This window comes from Sycon ciliatum, chromosome 8 (assembly GCF_964019385.1).
Source record: "Sycon ciliatum chromosome 8, ocSycCili1.1, whole genome shotgun sequence".
In the NCBI taxonomy this organism is placed as follows: domain Eukaryota; kingdom Metazoa; phylum Porifera; class Calcarea; order Leucosolenida; family Sycettidae; genus Sycon; species Sycon ciliatum.
Window position 1 is genome coordinate 17,324,148 of NC_088650.1, and position 16,907 is coordinate 17,341,054.

Sequence of the window (16,907 nt, forward strand, 5' to 3'; positions counted from 1 at the left end):
AACTCACATAATGTTTGAGCTTGCAAGGACATGTCTGTCCTCATCAAGATAATTATGTCCGTGCCAATTGTTTCATGTTACATCTATAAATCACTGTTCAACAACACGGTGTTGATAGGCTAGTCATACATAGTGCAAGGCAGTTCTGCTGCAACCACTGACTGGCTCTTGTACATAGTGCAGAAAGGCAGTTCTGCTGCAGCCACTGACTGGCCATCGTACACAGTGCAGAAAGGCAGTTCTGCAGCAGCCTCTTTCGCGACATAGCAGGATCTATAACAAGAATGCAGTTCCACTTGCAGACTGCATGTCCAACAAAAAAACCTGGAAGAATATTGCCGTCAGCTGGTCGTGCACCTAACGAACAGGTGGATCAGCTATGCCCCTGGAGTTCTGCAGCAGCCACTGACTGGTGCTTGCATAAGATACAGATGAGCTCTCACCTTGTCCATAGCATCTTTCCTGTCCGCTGCCGCCATCTCATTTCTCAGTTGCCTGCACTCAGCAGCTGCCTACAAATATACAAAAGCAAGACCAAACAAAGAGATTATGTGTGAAAACTGAAAATACAGTGCTCATTTGAATGTAGGTGAGTTGCCTGCAAATGAATGATGTACAATGAAGCTGCATAATACGTCCGTCAGCATTTTGATACAAGAGCACGACCAAACAAAAAGGATTTGATTCAGAAGCCCTTTGGTTAGTGTGCCCTACTTTTCTGGTTAGTGAAAGCAAGGCCATTTGAGAGTGACAGGAATTTTTTCGAAAATCTGCATATTTTCATGGATTGCAACTTCAGTTCTACTCCCTCAATCAGTTTACAGCCTTGAGCCTCCTGGAAAGGTCTCGGTGAGAGGAGAAACTTAAATCAATCATAAGGACTAGACAACTGTGTCGCCAGCAGTGCGAAAAATGCATGCAATTTCACCCTGCCCACCCTCTTTGTTTTTCTCTATCACCAACTTCTGAAACCCTTGCAGATTTGTAACTTCGCGTGAACATTTTTAATCGCTCGAGACGTGTTGGGGTGCTTGTCAATTTGCGAGCAATTATCTCCAGAACTGCTCATTACAGTCATTCACGGATTGTCTCTACTGACAGCTGAAAGCTTTCTCTTCAACATGGATAATCTAATTTCAGGAAAATTAGGTGCTCAAAATTTTCGGTCAGCGAGCAAAAGGCCAGGTTAGGTGAACAGACATTTTAGGCACAGGGAAGCAGTTCCCCACTGGATTATGTGTGTTGGTGTTTGTTCGGTTATTGAAGCCTTTAATAGGTATGAAACAGATGCGCCGAAAGTACCGAAAATAAATGTACACCGAAAATTTGTGAAATTACAGTATTTCGATTTCATAGGGTGGTGGTGGCTCTCAAAGCTGTTACCTGTGCATGGCGACGATGTGCCAGCTCTGCTTCCTCAGCCAGTGACTCCATCAGCTTGGTCAGGCGATGACCAAGCTCCGCCGTCGGCTTGTCCGTCAACTGGGTAACGGTGGCCAAATCGTCAGCGGCATCACGATGAGGGCTGCGCGGCGGATTGGACTGCATGAACTCAGCCAGGGCACTGGAAACATGACGGGCTCGTGGTGACTCCTCGGCTTCAACTGGATCTAAGCAATACAAACGGACCATTCAACAGAAGCCAGCATATTGGGAAAGCAGGGAAATCAATCATGATGCTAGTACGGCAGTGCCGAGTTTACATGACTCACTGGCAATCAAACGTAGATGAAGTACCTGATGAAAACTCAATTACTTTCCAAATTACCCTGGGGAAATTTTACGTGAATGCCCATAAGAGGCATGCAGAGATTCCTAATAAGGAGTGCTGGTATCAAATGTACTGTGATACAGGCTTAGACAAGATTGGCCAAAGCAGCTACACAGAGCGTCCCAGGAAGCAGCAACAGAGAACCATTACAAAGCGCAGGCGCTACGAGCACGTCTTGCACAGCGTGTCCTCTCTCAATCTGCTCCTACAGTACTGTCGGTGGTCGAAGAACTGGGGGGTCAGCCTCCTAGCCTAGACCGTTATTATTTTTCATGTATTACAGTCTATGCACAGTTGAGCCACTGTGTATACATTGGTATGCTGTGCTTGGTGAAATTCTAGCCTGGTCGCTCTTCAGCGCTCCGATGTTTGTTGCCCGACAGTGTCCTGTAAGCTGCTACCCAGTCGGGGACACACCGACACTGTCCTGTAAGCTGTAAGCTGCTAGCCAGTCAGGGACCTACCTGTTGGTGTTTGGTAACCTGGCCGTGCGTCTTGCTCCAGCGAACCCACTAGCTGGGAGAGGCGCAGTAGCAAGCTGCCATCCAGCGCGTGCGGCTGACGCAACGAGGAAACCGACGCCTCCAGGCCGTCCGCCTGCTGTGACTTGGCAGCCAGTGCATCCTGCAGAATGGACACAAGTTTGAGAGATACAACACACAAAGTAACGTTATATAAAAAAATTGCAGTGTTGTAGCACGAGCTGATTGTCCAGTAACTAGTGGTGCTAGTGGACAGTATAGCGTAACTTGTAGTTTCTAGGTCATTTTTTCTTTCCCATAACATTTTTTACCTAGAAAAGGGGAAGTGAGATACACACAGTCGACCTCGCCAATAAGGACTTTGGATATAATGACACCTCGCTATTAAATAACGACACATTTTTGATGGCCAGAGCCTGCACATTGTAGTCCAGTGGTCTAGAGGTCGAGGTCAGTCCTTCTGCTTGCTACTACTGTAGTACCTGTGCCGCCACATCCAGCCAAGATGGGAATCACGCCCGACTCATACTTCATGTGGCGTACGGGAAACACTTCGCAATGCGCATGGTATGGTAATGGTCGCATGATGGAGCAAATGCTAGTAAGTTGAACTCAACACAACGTTTTGGACACGACGGACGTTGTAGCGCATTTCCTGAATGGATTTTCGCAAAAAAAGGAATAAAAAGAAAAGAAAAAAGCTATTTAAAAAAGATCAGCTACCAGCTTGTAAAATTGAGAATATCTAACTCTTCCACATTTCTCTGCTTTTCGTTCAGACCGAGGCAGTTCCAAACTGTCTGCACCCGAATGCTTCTGGCCTTCACGTTGTACTGGGCATGCATGGCATGTGATGGGTCTACCTTGGTCGGTTCAACTCGGTTGTGCTCACAAACAAAAGTTACAAAACCAACTGCAGTTCCGGCCAGAGAAATCCGACAAAATGACTCAAGCAGCGCCTCGCTCAGGTGAGCCGAGTGGCGTTTGTGATGCTAGCTAGGGCTATGTAGACACGGTCGGGTTTCTCTGGCCAGGACTGCGCATGTACTCAAGTAACGTTACACACCTGAAGTGCCTGGATCTGGCGCTCGTACTGCACGCGCAGCGCGTCCAGCTGCTGCAGCTGATTGTGCGCTTCGTCCAGCGTGTGCCGCAGAGCCTGGTTGTCGCCGTGCAGATCGGACAGCGAGTCTCTCTGCTCCATGGCCCTGGCCTGCGCAGACACAGAAAGAAACACAAATCAAAGCAACACAACGCAGGGCAGCAGCATTGGGATGTCAGGTGGTCTAGCCAAATGGGGGACAAAATGGACATTACATGTATTGACGAAAACCCCCATTTTTTACGAAATGGGGTCGACTTTTTTTTTCTTGACCAGAAATGGACATTACATGTATTGACGAAAACCCCCATTTTTTACGAAATGGGAGGGTCGACTTTTTTCCGAAATATTAAAGATGCGGGAATGGCCGGATCGGCCGGACTGGGTACTACGGCCCTGCAACGGGATGAGGTGAGGCAACATGGCTAGGGTTCCGATGTACAAGCATGCGCTACATTGTTGTAGAGTTGAACTCGGATGGTGAGCCAATTTAACTATGGTAAAAAAAGGAGAAGGACAAAATGTTACGAGTTATGACTAACCGTTCACCAACGTAACCAGATCATATACAGTCAGCGAGTGCGACAAAATGGCACATAACTGACAAGGAGTACTGAGACATTCAACGACCTTACACCTAGCTCCAACACTTCTCCAAGGCGCAAACCAACGACCTTCCAAGTTAAAAGCTCGGGTCAGGAAAGGTCCAAGATACACGATCTGGTTACGTTGGTGGACAATTAGTCATAACTTGTAACATTTTGTCCTTCTCCTTTTTTACATTGTAGAGATAGGAGAGAAACCAGAAGAGAACATTATCACCAACTAGAACAATGGAGCGGTGCTTTCCTGCAGGTTTGCCGAACTGAAGGCTCGAGGGACTTCTCGGGTGCTCTGGATGGCAGCCGTGAGTCAGTCAAGTGTCGAGTCAAGGCGGCGGAAAAGCACGAGCTCCAGTGTGGGGGAGCAAACACTTTCCTAGAACAAATGTATAATCTGAACACGGTATTGGAGCCCAGAGTGGTACGCTGAAATGCCTCCTGGAGCAAATGCATCTTTCTGGCAAGGGTGCCACCATAGCAGGGGATGTGCACCCATGGACAATAACAAGTAAAAAGGTTAATGAAGCAGCAGATTCCATCCAGCCTACTTGGCAGATTCGGAACTTTGGCCTGAAAAATAAACTACATCTCACCCTCTCCTGGTCCAAGGTCTGCTGCAGGCCCTGTGCTGTTGCAGTGGCGACGTGAACCTGAATGAAACAAGACACCAAGCAATGGCACTGGCTTCAGCTTTCATGATAGTGATGTCTGGACCTACACACCATGCAGTAACTCGAAAAAGAGTCAATTGAATTTAGGCATCAACATCAACGAAAATGTATTCAGTCGGCAGGAAGCGCGAGCTCCGACGTTTGGAGCAGACACTTTCTTCGCCAAATACCGCCGATGTCGCAACATCTTAGTTTGTACTGGTGTCCCTCGCGCGGGAATGCCACTAGATGGTTGGAGATGACAGCGTTGCGAATGGCAAATGGCCATCAGTGTCTGTTCTCGCAACTCCATGTGCGACACTGACTCGCGCTGCTGCTGCCTGGTGCTCACGAGGCTTGTCGCGCTGGATACGGAGCACTACTGTAAGTTGGAATCCCTAGTGATGTTTCGGCTCCGAGAGCACTCCTGGAGTCTCCATAATGCAGTGCTCTTGGAGCAGAAATTTCATTAGCCTACTCAAGCTCAACTGATGAAGGGTGAATTCCCCGAAACATTGTGTATTGAGCAGGGAGTGGTGTTTTCTCGCAGGTTTGCGGAGTTGGAAGGTTCGACGGGCTTCTCGTGCGCTCAAGACGCAGTCGTGAGTCAGTCAAGTATCAAGTCAGTTGGCAGGAAGCGCGAGCTCCGATGTTTGGAGCAGACACTTTCTTCATAAAATGTATTCAAGGTACAATGGAAGAGAGTAGATAATAGAATAGGCAACAGGGTTTGCCAAGAACAATCTTCTCTTTGTAAAGGAGTGGAGTTCATCCGAATGGGGTTGGGGAATAGCATGCCACAAACCTGTTGATTGCTTCGCTGCTGCTCCGCAGTCACGAGTGCCTGAAGCTCGGCAACTTCTCGCCGCACCTGATCAAGCTCGGCGTTGGCTGCGGACTGTGGAGACAATGCACATTGCCAGCATAGCACAGAGCACAAGGATGAGTACCCACACCCGTTCACCCACACATGCATGCCCACACACGCACGTACACACACAGACATTCGCCCTCACACACCCACACAAACACACGTATACCCACACACGAAACAGGAAATGAGAAAACAATACACCGCAGTAGAAAACACCTAATTCCTAGGTATTAAAAGAGGATCACGCAGGAATACCCACAAGGAAGCAGTCCAACACGACAGTACATCACACAGATCAAAGCACAATGCATGGTGACAGTTCTTACTTGATGGTTGGCATCTTGCCTGTTCGCAGCCGCTAGCTCCTGATTCAGTCTCTCACAATCGTTTGCAGCCTAAAAAGCAGAGAAGCAGAGGACAAACCAGAATTCAAGGTCATGTAAGATAACACATAACTACACAGACAGACACACACGCACACATACACACACACACACACACGCACACACGCACGCACGCACGCACACACACACACACATGTGCACACTGTACATGCACATACACACACACACACACACACACACACACACACACACACATGCACACACGTGCACATGTACACACACACACACACACACACACACACACAAATGCCCCCCCCCCCACACACACACACGCGCAAACACAACAGACACACACACACACACACACACACACACACACACACACACACACACACACACAAACACACACACACACAAATATATACACACACACACACCTGAGCATGACGGCGCTGTGCCAGCTCAGCTTCCTCAGCCAGTGACTCCATCAGCTTGGTCAGTCGATGACCGAGCTCCGCCGTGGGCTTCTCCGTCAACTGGGTGACGGTGGCCAAATCGTCAGCGACATCACGATGAGGGCTGCGCGGTGGATTGGACTGCATGAACTCAGCCAGGGCACTGGAAACATGACGGGCTCGTGGCGACTCCTCGCTATGACTCAAATCTAGTCCAAATACAAACAAGCACAATGAGACACAAGGCAAGTGAAGTAAGTCAAGGTGCTCTAGTTGGTGAAATCTGACTCAAAATTAAAAGCCGACGGTCCGGATCACATCCAGGGCGTCAAGAACCGTAGAAGTCTGAGGCGCAAATCAGCCTGTCCGGTCGAGTTTCACCTTGCACAACAATGCATGTACTGACTCGGGTACTACTACATGTAGTACTCCATACTAGGGTGACATGAACCGTTTACTGGGACAGGTCTACGAAAAACTGTTCTTGAGAACTGGCCACCACGGGCTATACCGACGTCGCTTCAAAGCAGGGTATCCTGGTCCTGCGGCTTAAACGAGACCAAAAACCACGCTACTCTGACCATGGCAGTCTAGTGCAATGTGATAGCTATTGCAACGCTATTTGCTAGCAAGCAAAATCAGCGGAAACCATATGGAGCGGTTTCACATCTGTCACGCGACCATACGGGACAGCCATGTTGGATTGTTTGTTGGTTCCAACTCCACACAAACCCTACATCTATGGATCCCATGATGTCGACCATGTTGGTTCCACTGTCCACATGCTATGATCACATTCTGCACAAATTAAGTCACATGACCAACTGATGTGAACACCACTCTATAGACGGGAATATTAGCAACACAGGAAGAGATCAGGCAAGCGTCCAAGCAGGCTTCATCATTTCGTGAGAACTGTGGTAATATGCTCGGTGAAAAGGCAGATTTCGCCTGTGCCTATGGTAAAGTAAAATGAAGCTAAAATTTAATAACAACAACGACGACAACGACTACGACGACGACAACAACAAGCAGGCGCTGCGTGCAAAAGCATACCGGTGGAAGGACCAGGGTGCCGGGTCTCCTGCTCCAACGAGCCAACCAGGCGACCGAGGCGCAGAAGTAAGCTGCCATCCAGTGTGTGTGGCTGACGAAGCGAGGAGAAGGATGTCTCCAGGCCATCCACTTGCTCTGACTTGGCTGCCAGTTCATCCTGTTCGGGGCACAGGAAAGAAACGAAAAGAGTTGGAAGTTGGAGCAGCTGATGGACCTGCAGCCTCGTGCATCAGTAACAGCAGCAGATAAAAGTGTGTGTGTGTGTGCGCGTGTGTGTGTGTGCGTGAGTGTGTGTGTGCGTGAGTGAGTGCATGTGTGCGGGTACGTGCGTGAGTGTGTGCGTGCATTCACACCTGCGTGCGCATGGACAGCCCAGCCCAATTCTTGAAAACGCACGATGTGCACGCCGAGAGAATTTATCGCTTTTAATACAGAACATCATTGCACATGCACAAGTGGACATTGGACGTGAGCCATACCCGCAGCTCGTGAATCTGTCGCTCGTACTGCACACGCAGTGCGTCCAGCTGTTGCAGCTGATTGTGTGCTTCGTCCAAAGTGTGTCGCAAAGCCTGGTTGTCACCGTGAAGCTCAGACAACGAGTGCCGATGTTCATCGTCAAGAGCCTGGGCAAGAAAGAGACATACACACACACACACGGGTGCGCACGCACACATGCACACACGCACACGCACACGCACACACACACACACACACACACACACACGTGGAAGACGAACATGAAACAGAGAATTAAAATAAGAGTGAAAAGGAGAAGGTGTCACCAAAGTAGCAAAGTCAACAAAACTGAAGACGGCGATGCCTAATATGGTAACTAGGTAATGTTTGTGTTCATTGAAAACTGAAGACAACAGAGCAAAAAGAGTTTAGAAACTAAGCATAAACTGAAGCTGCTTGGTGATTTCCAGTGAAGTATGAAAACTGGCACCCATTAATCCTGCGTTGTGGCAAGATTTACACACACACACACACACACACACGGGAACACACTGCATACCACTAACCAATTGCTGCCTTGCATGCAGCTGGTCCTCGTCATCTCGCTCGTTCTGATGCTGGAAACACACACCGAGAGCAGAAAAGAAAATACATGTATACGTGCCCCAGCTGCTCAGCACGGAATGATGCCTGGCAGCACTACAACTGAAGTACACGCACACGCACACGAGCGTGCGCACGCACGCACGCACACACACACACACACACACACACACACACACACACACACACTAGGGCAGCTGAACATAGTACGTGTGACGTGTAATAAACTGTGCAGTGTACAAATAGTCGATAAGCATACTCCAATTGTGGTCCCCGCTACTATTAGAGACTGTGCTCGTGTTGTTTCGTATTAATTCAAATTGTTTCGTATTGTTTCAAACAACCCTTGCCCCGGGTTATTATTAGAGACTGGGCTATTATTGGTCACCTGGGCTTTTTTTATTAGAGAAAAGACGTGAAGTGGTTCATCCTTGCCGTACCTGCTTGAGTTCAGCCAGCTCTTGTTGAGCACCGAGGCTCTCCTGCCGTGTGCCGTTCAGCTCAAGGTGAACACTGGCCAGTTCTTGTTTAGTGTTGGCCAGCTCAGCCTGGGTGCCTTTCAGCTCAGCCTGGGTGCCTTTCAGCTCAGCGCCGAGTTTCTTGGCAAGGTCCACAACTGTAACACAGAAAGTACATGTAAAAAAGTAAAAGTAGAGTTTACACATCCGCGTTACCACCGGCTTAGGAAGCCTGGCACGAGCAGAAGTACACGTGCATCACGCAAAAGACGGCCCAAGATGATCTTTACGGTCGAACCAGCGCTGTAAGGAGGAAACTCTATTTTCCAATATCTCCGACTTGAGTCATGTTGCTGGGGTGAAGGAGGTCTGCCAGAGAGCGCATGTGGTGGAGGTGGAGCAAATTTATTGATGTGACAAGGACAGAATATTATTATGGCAGACGCCCTGCACACATGAACAAACCTATCCAAACGTGTAAGCGATCGAGCAGGGTTCTTGGCGTTTGTTTGCACAAGGTGGTATCGCAGGGGTTTCGGAAGGTGTGTTTAGGATGGTACGGTCAGCCATCTGAAGTACAATTTACTCATGGGGTTGGGGTGGCTCCTGTGAATTTTTCCCCGAAATTTAGAGCTAGGAGTGTCATCGGGTAGTAGGGTACCCGTGCTACCCGTAATTAGATCGGGTGCTCGGTTAGCAGTTTGCTCTTGAGGATTCGATTGGGTAGTTGGAGTACGGTGTTTTCGCAACAGGGCATGTAAGAACTTACGGATACATGCTCACTGTACATCTTTCTATACAGCGCAAGTGCACGCTAACTGTCAAAACGGTGTCAAAAATACCCGATAGGGTACTCGTGCTGCCCGAATAGAAATACCCGAACTCGTTACCCGACCAACCCCCTGCCCGTTGCAGTCCTATTCAGAGCCAAAATGAGTGCCTTTTATTAAATTCACAGGGTGGATCTACCAGCTCCAGGGACAAAGAGGGACCGCAGTGTATCCGGCACCCCTGTATGGTCACGTTGGTAGACTGGAACAGGAGCACAGACAACACTTACCGTTCTGGTACTCGGCATTGCGCTGCTGCAGAGCTGCCTGCAGAGCGGCCGAGTCGCCACCGCCGTTGGTTTCGAGAGCGGAGATGTGAGCGCGCTGTGGGCTTGCCGGCACGGTGGGCGGTGTGGCTGAGCGGGTGTCGCGTACCGGTGAATGAGGCGTCACCACGTGCAGCTTGGCCACCTGTGGAGGCGCATGCAGGCTCTGCTCGCCGGCATACGAGCTGGGCTTGAAGCGCGCGCGGCCCAGGTAGGGGCTCTCCAGCTCTTCATCAGAATCCTACAGCGCAAGTGCAACACAAAATTACGAAACAAACGACAAACGTTCACTTGCCAAAGCAGCTCTGGCTCCTTACCATAGCAGTACGAGGGTATGCACAGTAAAACCGTAAAACCTATAAGGCCAAAACAAATAATGACCTTGTTTCCGGTCGGCCGACCGGGCCACTTTTTCCCAATTTCTGAAACTTTTTTTGGTTCCAAATGTATACAAACGATGGCAATGCCATGTGTGCAAGTGCACTCAACAAGTCATAACTCAGTCAAATCTCAACCGAATTCCACAATCGAAACACCTGTACAAGGTACAAGGTAGCAGAAATTCTCAGCCGTCGGCTCGAAAACCTCCGGGGTCGATACGAGCTAGAATAACGGAGCTGGAAGGACTCGAACCGTTTGCTTGATTTCTCAGGATGTACGAAAACAGGAATACACCACATGCTGTACAAGAACAGTGAGTCGGTCAACTTTGATCCTTGCCATGATATATGTACATTGCATTGTACTGGTGCTCTTGTCCAGCAATACCACAATGATTGAGGAACCAAAACAATTATCCAAAAAAAGTTTCATTCCGGCCGACCGAGTCTCCTTTTTGAGGGGTTGCCGACCGGAAACAAGCCTATTTTTTGTTTTGGCCTAACTAAAGACTAGGGGTGAAAGTTGGCACTGAGATCCCGAGTTCGAGTACTCTGATTTTCTCCGATCGAATATTCGAGTATTCTTGATATCCTAAAAATTGCACACCAACCGCCTCAAAAATCACATGATACAACCCTGATTGAACCGATTGGCAGTTCTTTTCTCGGGTGCATTGGTTGGTGGGTCATTTGGGCTCTCTCTACTCGTGTACAAATGTTCACCACACAGTCTGCACATCCATATCTGCTGACTGCTGCTCTGAAACTGCAGACTTCTGTGGTAAATGTATGTACCATGTATGAGCGAGTACTCTGATTTATTCCCGTAGCTATGCAGAAGACGTTACTTCAGTAACGTCTGGCGCTAGCAAGGGTCCACACAGCTTTAATTCCCGTAGCTATGCAGAAGACGTTACTTCAGTAACGTCTGGCGCTAGCCAGGGTCCACACAGCTTTAATTTGGTGTTTGTGTGTTTGTTTGTTTGTTTGTTTGTTTGTTTGTTTGTTTGTTTGTGTCACGGCTGGAGCTATCCCGTATCTGTCCCGTATCTGTCCCGTATCTGTGACTACAAAGGCTCTACAGGATTGTACATAACAGCTGTCCACAATATTTGCGGGCTCCTGTATCTGTCCCGTACCGTACCAATATTCGTCGTATTATGTATACGACTCCCTGATGTAGAGGGAGATTTGGAAAGAAATAGGGAGACGAGGAGGAAATTAAATTAGAATAGACGCCGAATAGGTGATAGGATGCGTCCGCATTAACATACATGTACTTTGGAAGAGAGATCCCGTCGTCTCCAAAATAAGCGTGAACGAGCGATTCAGCGCCGGTCACAGGAAACGTCGGAAGAGAGATCCCGTCGACTCCAGAACCCCCGTGTTCGGCAGAGTCCGCCGGTCCCAGGCAACGTCAGGACAGACATCCCGTTGAGTCCAGAACGCCCGTGATCGGCAGAGTCTAAGCCGGTCCCAGGAAACGTCAGGACAGACATCCCGTCGAGTCCAGAACGCCCGTGATCGGCAGAGTCAGCGCCGGTCCCAGTGAACGTCAGGACAGACATCCCGTCGACGCGCAGAAAAACTAAATCTGCAGCCTCTTTTGCCGTCGAACAGGATACGTACTTATATAGGAGACTGTAAAGTTATGTAATGTGCTCCACAGGCAACCATGCATTCGGCGTCGTCATTGGCTCAACAGGTCAATGTAGATGTATTACTACAAAAAGGCCAGAAAATCCGATTCCTGTATTAAAATCAACTAATGTTCGCTGGCGATTTAATTTCGCTGATTTCGCCGCTTGGTACCAACCGGACAAAGTAAATCGCAGGCCAACGCTTGTCATATAGGCAAATGATGCATGATTGAGCAATGGATGCATGTGAGAGCAAAATACCGATCGATTTCAAATTTGACGTGAAACTGCGCGTCACGTCGGAAATAACGTGCATCTTAACCTCTCTAATCGAGAGGTTTCTATTTCTCATCGGCCAAAATTTGTTGATTTCCAATATAAGGAGATAAAAATTAAAGAAGGAGCAAAACAAAAGTAGATGATTATTAGAGAAACAACAATCCGCAATAAATTCTGCAAATACTTTTGCCTAACTCATAATATTCAAACCGATTGAAACGTTTTTGCAATACAGTGATGTGGCCAATGAACGGAAAAAGACAATTCCATCAGTTCTTATAACATGTACGATAAGCTAGGCAAAAAAGCATAAAAGCATAGCGTAGGGCCCTGAGCTTCCAAGCTCTCTCGTTTGGTATTTGTGTGTGTGTGTTTGTTTGTTTGTTTGTGTCACGCCTGGCGCTATCCGTATCTGACGGCAAAAAAGCATAGGATGTTATAAATTTTTCAATTCTCCTATTTTTTTTTTCAGGCATATCCTGGGATTCGAACCCGCACTATCGCCCTACATGAATTCCCCCATACACTTCGCATTCATACCCATTCTTCCAAGTTGCTTCACGTTATTATCTTGCGTTTGAAAGCCCTATTTGAATATTGCGGGCAGCTGTATGTGGCCAGCTGTGTTTGATGGTACGGTATGGTACGGGAGACGGTGTCGTATTACCATCGATCGTACCTGTCCCGTACCTATCCCCTACTGTACCGTGCCATCAAAGACGGCTGGCCACAATGCATATTCAAATAGGGCTTTCAAATGCAAGATCACAATGTGAAACAACTTGGAAGAATGGGTATGAATGCGAAGTGTATGGGGGAATGCATGTAGGGCGATAGTGCGGGTTCGAATCCCAGGATATGCCTGAAAAAAAAATAGGAGAATTGAAAAATTTATAACATCCTATGCTTTTTTGCCGTCAGATCACAATGTGAAACAACTTGGAAGAATTAGTATGTATGCGAAGTACATCGGGGGATGCATGCAGGGCGCGCGATAGTGCGGGTTCGAATCCCAGGTTATGTCTTAAAAAAAGAGGATTTTTTTAAAGAATTTATAACATGCCTATGCTTTTTTTTTGTCTAGGTCATCAAGGCAAAAAAAGCATAGCGTAGGGCCCTGAGCTTCCAAGCTCTCTCGTTCCGAGTACGATTATATTCGAAAAATCCAAGCGAGTATTCGAATATTCGGTATACCGTAAAGTCGCGGATAAAAGCCGGGCTTATAAGCGCATAAGCCGGTTTCTGCATCAGGCTTCAATGCAAGCCAGGCTTGTATGCAAACCAGGCTTGTATGCAAACCAGGCTTATATGCACCACTGATATTTTTGCCAGCCGTGTATGCACATCGGCCGATCCGGGCTTGCATAGAAGCCAGGCTTCTACGCGCGACACACGTAGATCTACCACTGACTACCGGTATGGCGGCAGTTTTACTATGCACTGTACATAGCGCATGCACTCTTGACCTACCCGATCCGCGCTTAGCCATTGGCGGACTATGCTCGGCCAGTCGCCAAATTATGCTTTTGATTATGCCACAATTATGCCAACAAATATGCTGAATTATGCTGAATTATGCTCGGTTCCACTATGTATTCACGCTGTACATAGAGGATCGAGAAACCACGCATACACACACGGCCATGCCCTAAGCATAATTTTTGTCTAAACCGAAAGATTATGCCGACCTTACACGTTGGAATCCGTGTATTATGCCGGAGCATAATTTTTTGACGAAATCCTTAGATTATGCCAAATATTATGCCGGCATAATCCGCCAAGGGCTATGACAAGGAGTCGTAACTGGGGTATTTAAAAAAAAAACATCTGCAGGCTTTTTGACAAAACTGTATTATGCCCCTAAGCACAATTTTTGTCTAAACCGAAAGATTATGCCGACCTTACACGTTGGAATCCGTATATTATGCCGGAGCATAATTTTTGACGAAATCCCAAGATTATGCCAAATATTATGCCGGCATAATCCGCCAAGGGCTATCCGCGCTTGCATAGAAGCCAGGCTTCTACGCGCGACAGGCTTATATGCATTTGACCCGTTTGATTTTCAGGCTTCTATCCGCGATGTGCTTGTATGCAAACCTGGCTTTTATCCGCGACTTTACGGTAATTGTTTCACCCCTACTAAAGACCACCACGACCAGCCTGGTACTACAGGCCACTTCGCCAGGCACGGAGGGTCTCACATTCACATTACGGTTGTGCGGTGCAAACCTCTAACTAAGGACCACCTGCCACTAAAGACCGCTTTTCCTGGCCCCAAGGGGTGGTCGTTAGTCACAGGCTTTACTGCATCCATCTTGTTGCAACTGTTTAGAAGGGCACTTTGGATAGCTTGGAATCTTGGTAATTTGTGCATGGTTTGCTGATAAAAGTGGTTTGGCGATTGTTATTCATTGGCTCTTTGCTTCTTTCTTCTTCATGGGTGCTTGGTCTGTATGAAAGTGCTCTATGCCCAACACCTGTCAATAATATAACTACTGGAAGTCCACAAATATTCGGTGCATATTTATTTTCGGCTATTTTCGGCCTGGTCATATTTGGCCGGAAACTTGTTGCGGCTGAAATTTTATTTTGCATGGTTCAGTATGACAGTGTATACAGGCAGCAGCAGAACATACAGAAAATTTAATGCGGCTAAAATGTGTTTTAGCCCTGGGAGGCCGAAAATTGAATGGGCCGAAAATGTGTAGACGTACAGTACATGGAAGTATGTGCACGATCCGATATGCCGCAAATGTACGGGCCTTGTTCCAAAGACCACCTGGCTTTAACGACAGATTTTAATCGCACGCCGTGAGGTACTCGCTTAAAGGGGAAGTTGAGGCAAAAATTAAAATTTCACCAGTTGTAGTCTTCGGGGTGCTGAGTCGAATGGTCGTGGTCCGAGGAAGCTGAGACGCTCCCTTCCTACTTGAATCCCAATCGAACTCGCGCACTTCCACCGAAACTGGGTGACTGCGCCCTACTAGATGGGGATTTGTATGCAAAATGTCACTAAAAGCGCCATTTCGCTCGTATAAAAGCACGGATGACCGCGATTGGCCCATATGTTGTAGTCTTTTGGACGCTGAGTCGACTGGTTTTGGTCCGAAAAGGCTGCGATGCGGCGTTCCTCCTTTATTCCCAATCGAACATGGTTGAACAAGCGGTCATGTGCTCCTGCGAACGCCAGTCACCTGGTCACCGTGCCTGCAGGGTACAACTTACTAGCCTGTTTGACCTTTTTTGGGTGCAGTCCTGTCACTCGAGTTGAACTCGAGTTGAACCTTGGTGTGAAAGTTGTCGCCTGCTGGCGTGGTGACCAGGTGATTTGGGCACCCAGGAGCACGTGACCGCTTGTTCAACCATGTTCGATTGGGAATAAAGGAGGAACGCTGCATCGCAGCCTTTTCGGACCAAAACCAGTCGACTCAGCGTCCAAAAGAGTACAACATATGGGCCAATCGCGGTCATCCGTGCTTTTATAAGAACGAAATGGCGCTTTTAGTGACATTTTGCATACAAATCCCCATCTAGTAGGGCGCAGTCACCCAGTTTCGGTGGAAGTGCGCGAGTTCGATTGGGATTCAAGTAGGAAGGGAGCGTCTCAGCTTTCTCGGACCAAGACCATTCGACTCAGCACCCTGAAGACTACAACTGGTGAAATTTTAATTTTTGCCTTAACTTCCCCTTTAAACCAGGCTTTACTGTACATGCAATCTGCCGTTAGGCCACATACGGAATAGGGCTAGCAGCCAATCCACCCATGGCATCTGCTCACAGAACAGTAGCACATGCTTTGGCCAAAAATGAATATTTTTCTGCAGCCTCCAAACAAGGTGATCTTGCGTACTGTGATGCCTGCTCTACTCTCCTGCCGCTCAGCTCACTGATCGCATAAAGACTGTTTTTTCGAAAAAGTTTGCTTAGTTCGTCAATAGTATTACTAAAGTCAACAATCACAGTCCGTAAAGAAAAAAAAACACACACAGGACAACATCTTACACCATCAAGTCGCCGCGTCCAAGTGTGCGGGTCGAACTTGGTGTCAAGTTTGCTGAAGGCTAGCTCCTGCTCTAACTCGTAGTGTTTCCGGCATGATCTAGCCAGCTCGGCTGACTTGGTGCTAAGCTGTAGTGGCAGGAGCACAGCAGGAGCACGTGCATATACACAAACAGGCAGAACGGCAGATAGACACAAAGGCAGATAGGGAGACAGACAAACAGACAGACACAAAGAGCGATACACAGACGCATACACCGATGCACAGAAAGAGTATACAAACCGACAGGCAAGAGTTAGATGGGGACAGTAACGGTGGCAAGCCGGCACTGGATCCTGTCAAAAAGTAAAGAATACGAGAGTGACTGGACAATTCGACAGAGAGATAGGAATGCTGACGAATAAATCAACACTTCGACCATACTGGTCTTCTGAAAAAAAGACTTATTGACATCAAGAAAGCACTGTTATCATAGTTATTATAGGTATGAAGAGCAGGAGTGTGCAAAATAACTAGTGGTGTGCACGGGTAGTCGGGTACCCGTGCTACCCGTGAGGACCTCGGGTAGACGGGTAGAGAATAGTACCCGAAAACCCGAAGTCGCAGAAGACATCAAGTACAGTGCACGTGTACAAATTGATGTAATACTCCGC

The 16,907-nt window shown here is 47.9% G+C and overlaps 1 protein-coding gene across 1 annotated transcript in view; it reads right to left on the reverse strand.

Moving 5' to 3' along the window:
* LOC135823926 (adventurous-gliding motility protein Z-like) overlaps window positions 1-16,907 on the reverse strand; it is a 53,007-nt gene that overhangs the window by 29,384 nt on the left and 6,716 nt on the right. Inside the window, exons 6-19 of the mRNA XM_065336806.1 lie at window positions 16,257-16,382; window positions 9,917-10,193; window positions 8,839-9,014; window positions 8,362-8,412; window positions 7,816-7,962; window positions 7,337-7,493; window positions 6,263-6,489; window positions 5,808-5,876; window positions 5,413-5,505; window positions 4,551-4,607; window positions 3,320-3,466; window positions 2,236-2,395; window positions 1,384-1,610; window positions 444-512 (exon numbers count right to left, since the gene is read on the reverse strand). Coding sequence (XP_065192878.1) covers window positions 444-512; window positions 1,384-1,610; window positions 2,236-2,395; window positions 3,320-3,466; window positions 4,551-4,607; window positions 5,413-5,505; window positions 5,808-5,876; window positions 6,263-6,489; window positions 7,337-7,493; window positions 7,816-7,962; window positions 8,362-8,412; window positions 8,839-9,014; window positions 9,917-10,193; window positions 16,257-16,382 — 1,983 coding nt within the window. The remainder of the gene's footprint in view (window positions 1-443; window positions 513-1,383; window positions 1,611-2,235; window positions 2,396-3,319; window positions 3,467-4,550; window positions 4,608-5,412; window positions 5,506-5,807; window positions 5,877-6,262; window positions 6,490-7,336; window positions 7,494-7,815; window positions 7,963-8,361; window positions 8,413-8,838; window positions 9,015-9,916; window positions 10,194-16,256; window positions 16,383-16,907) is intronic.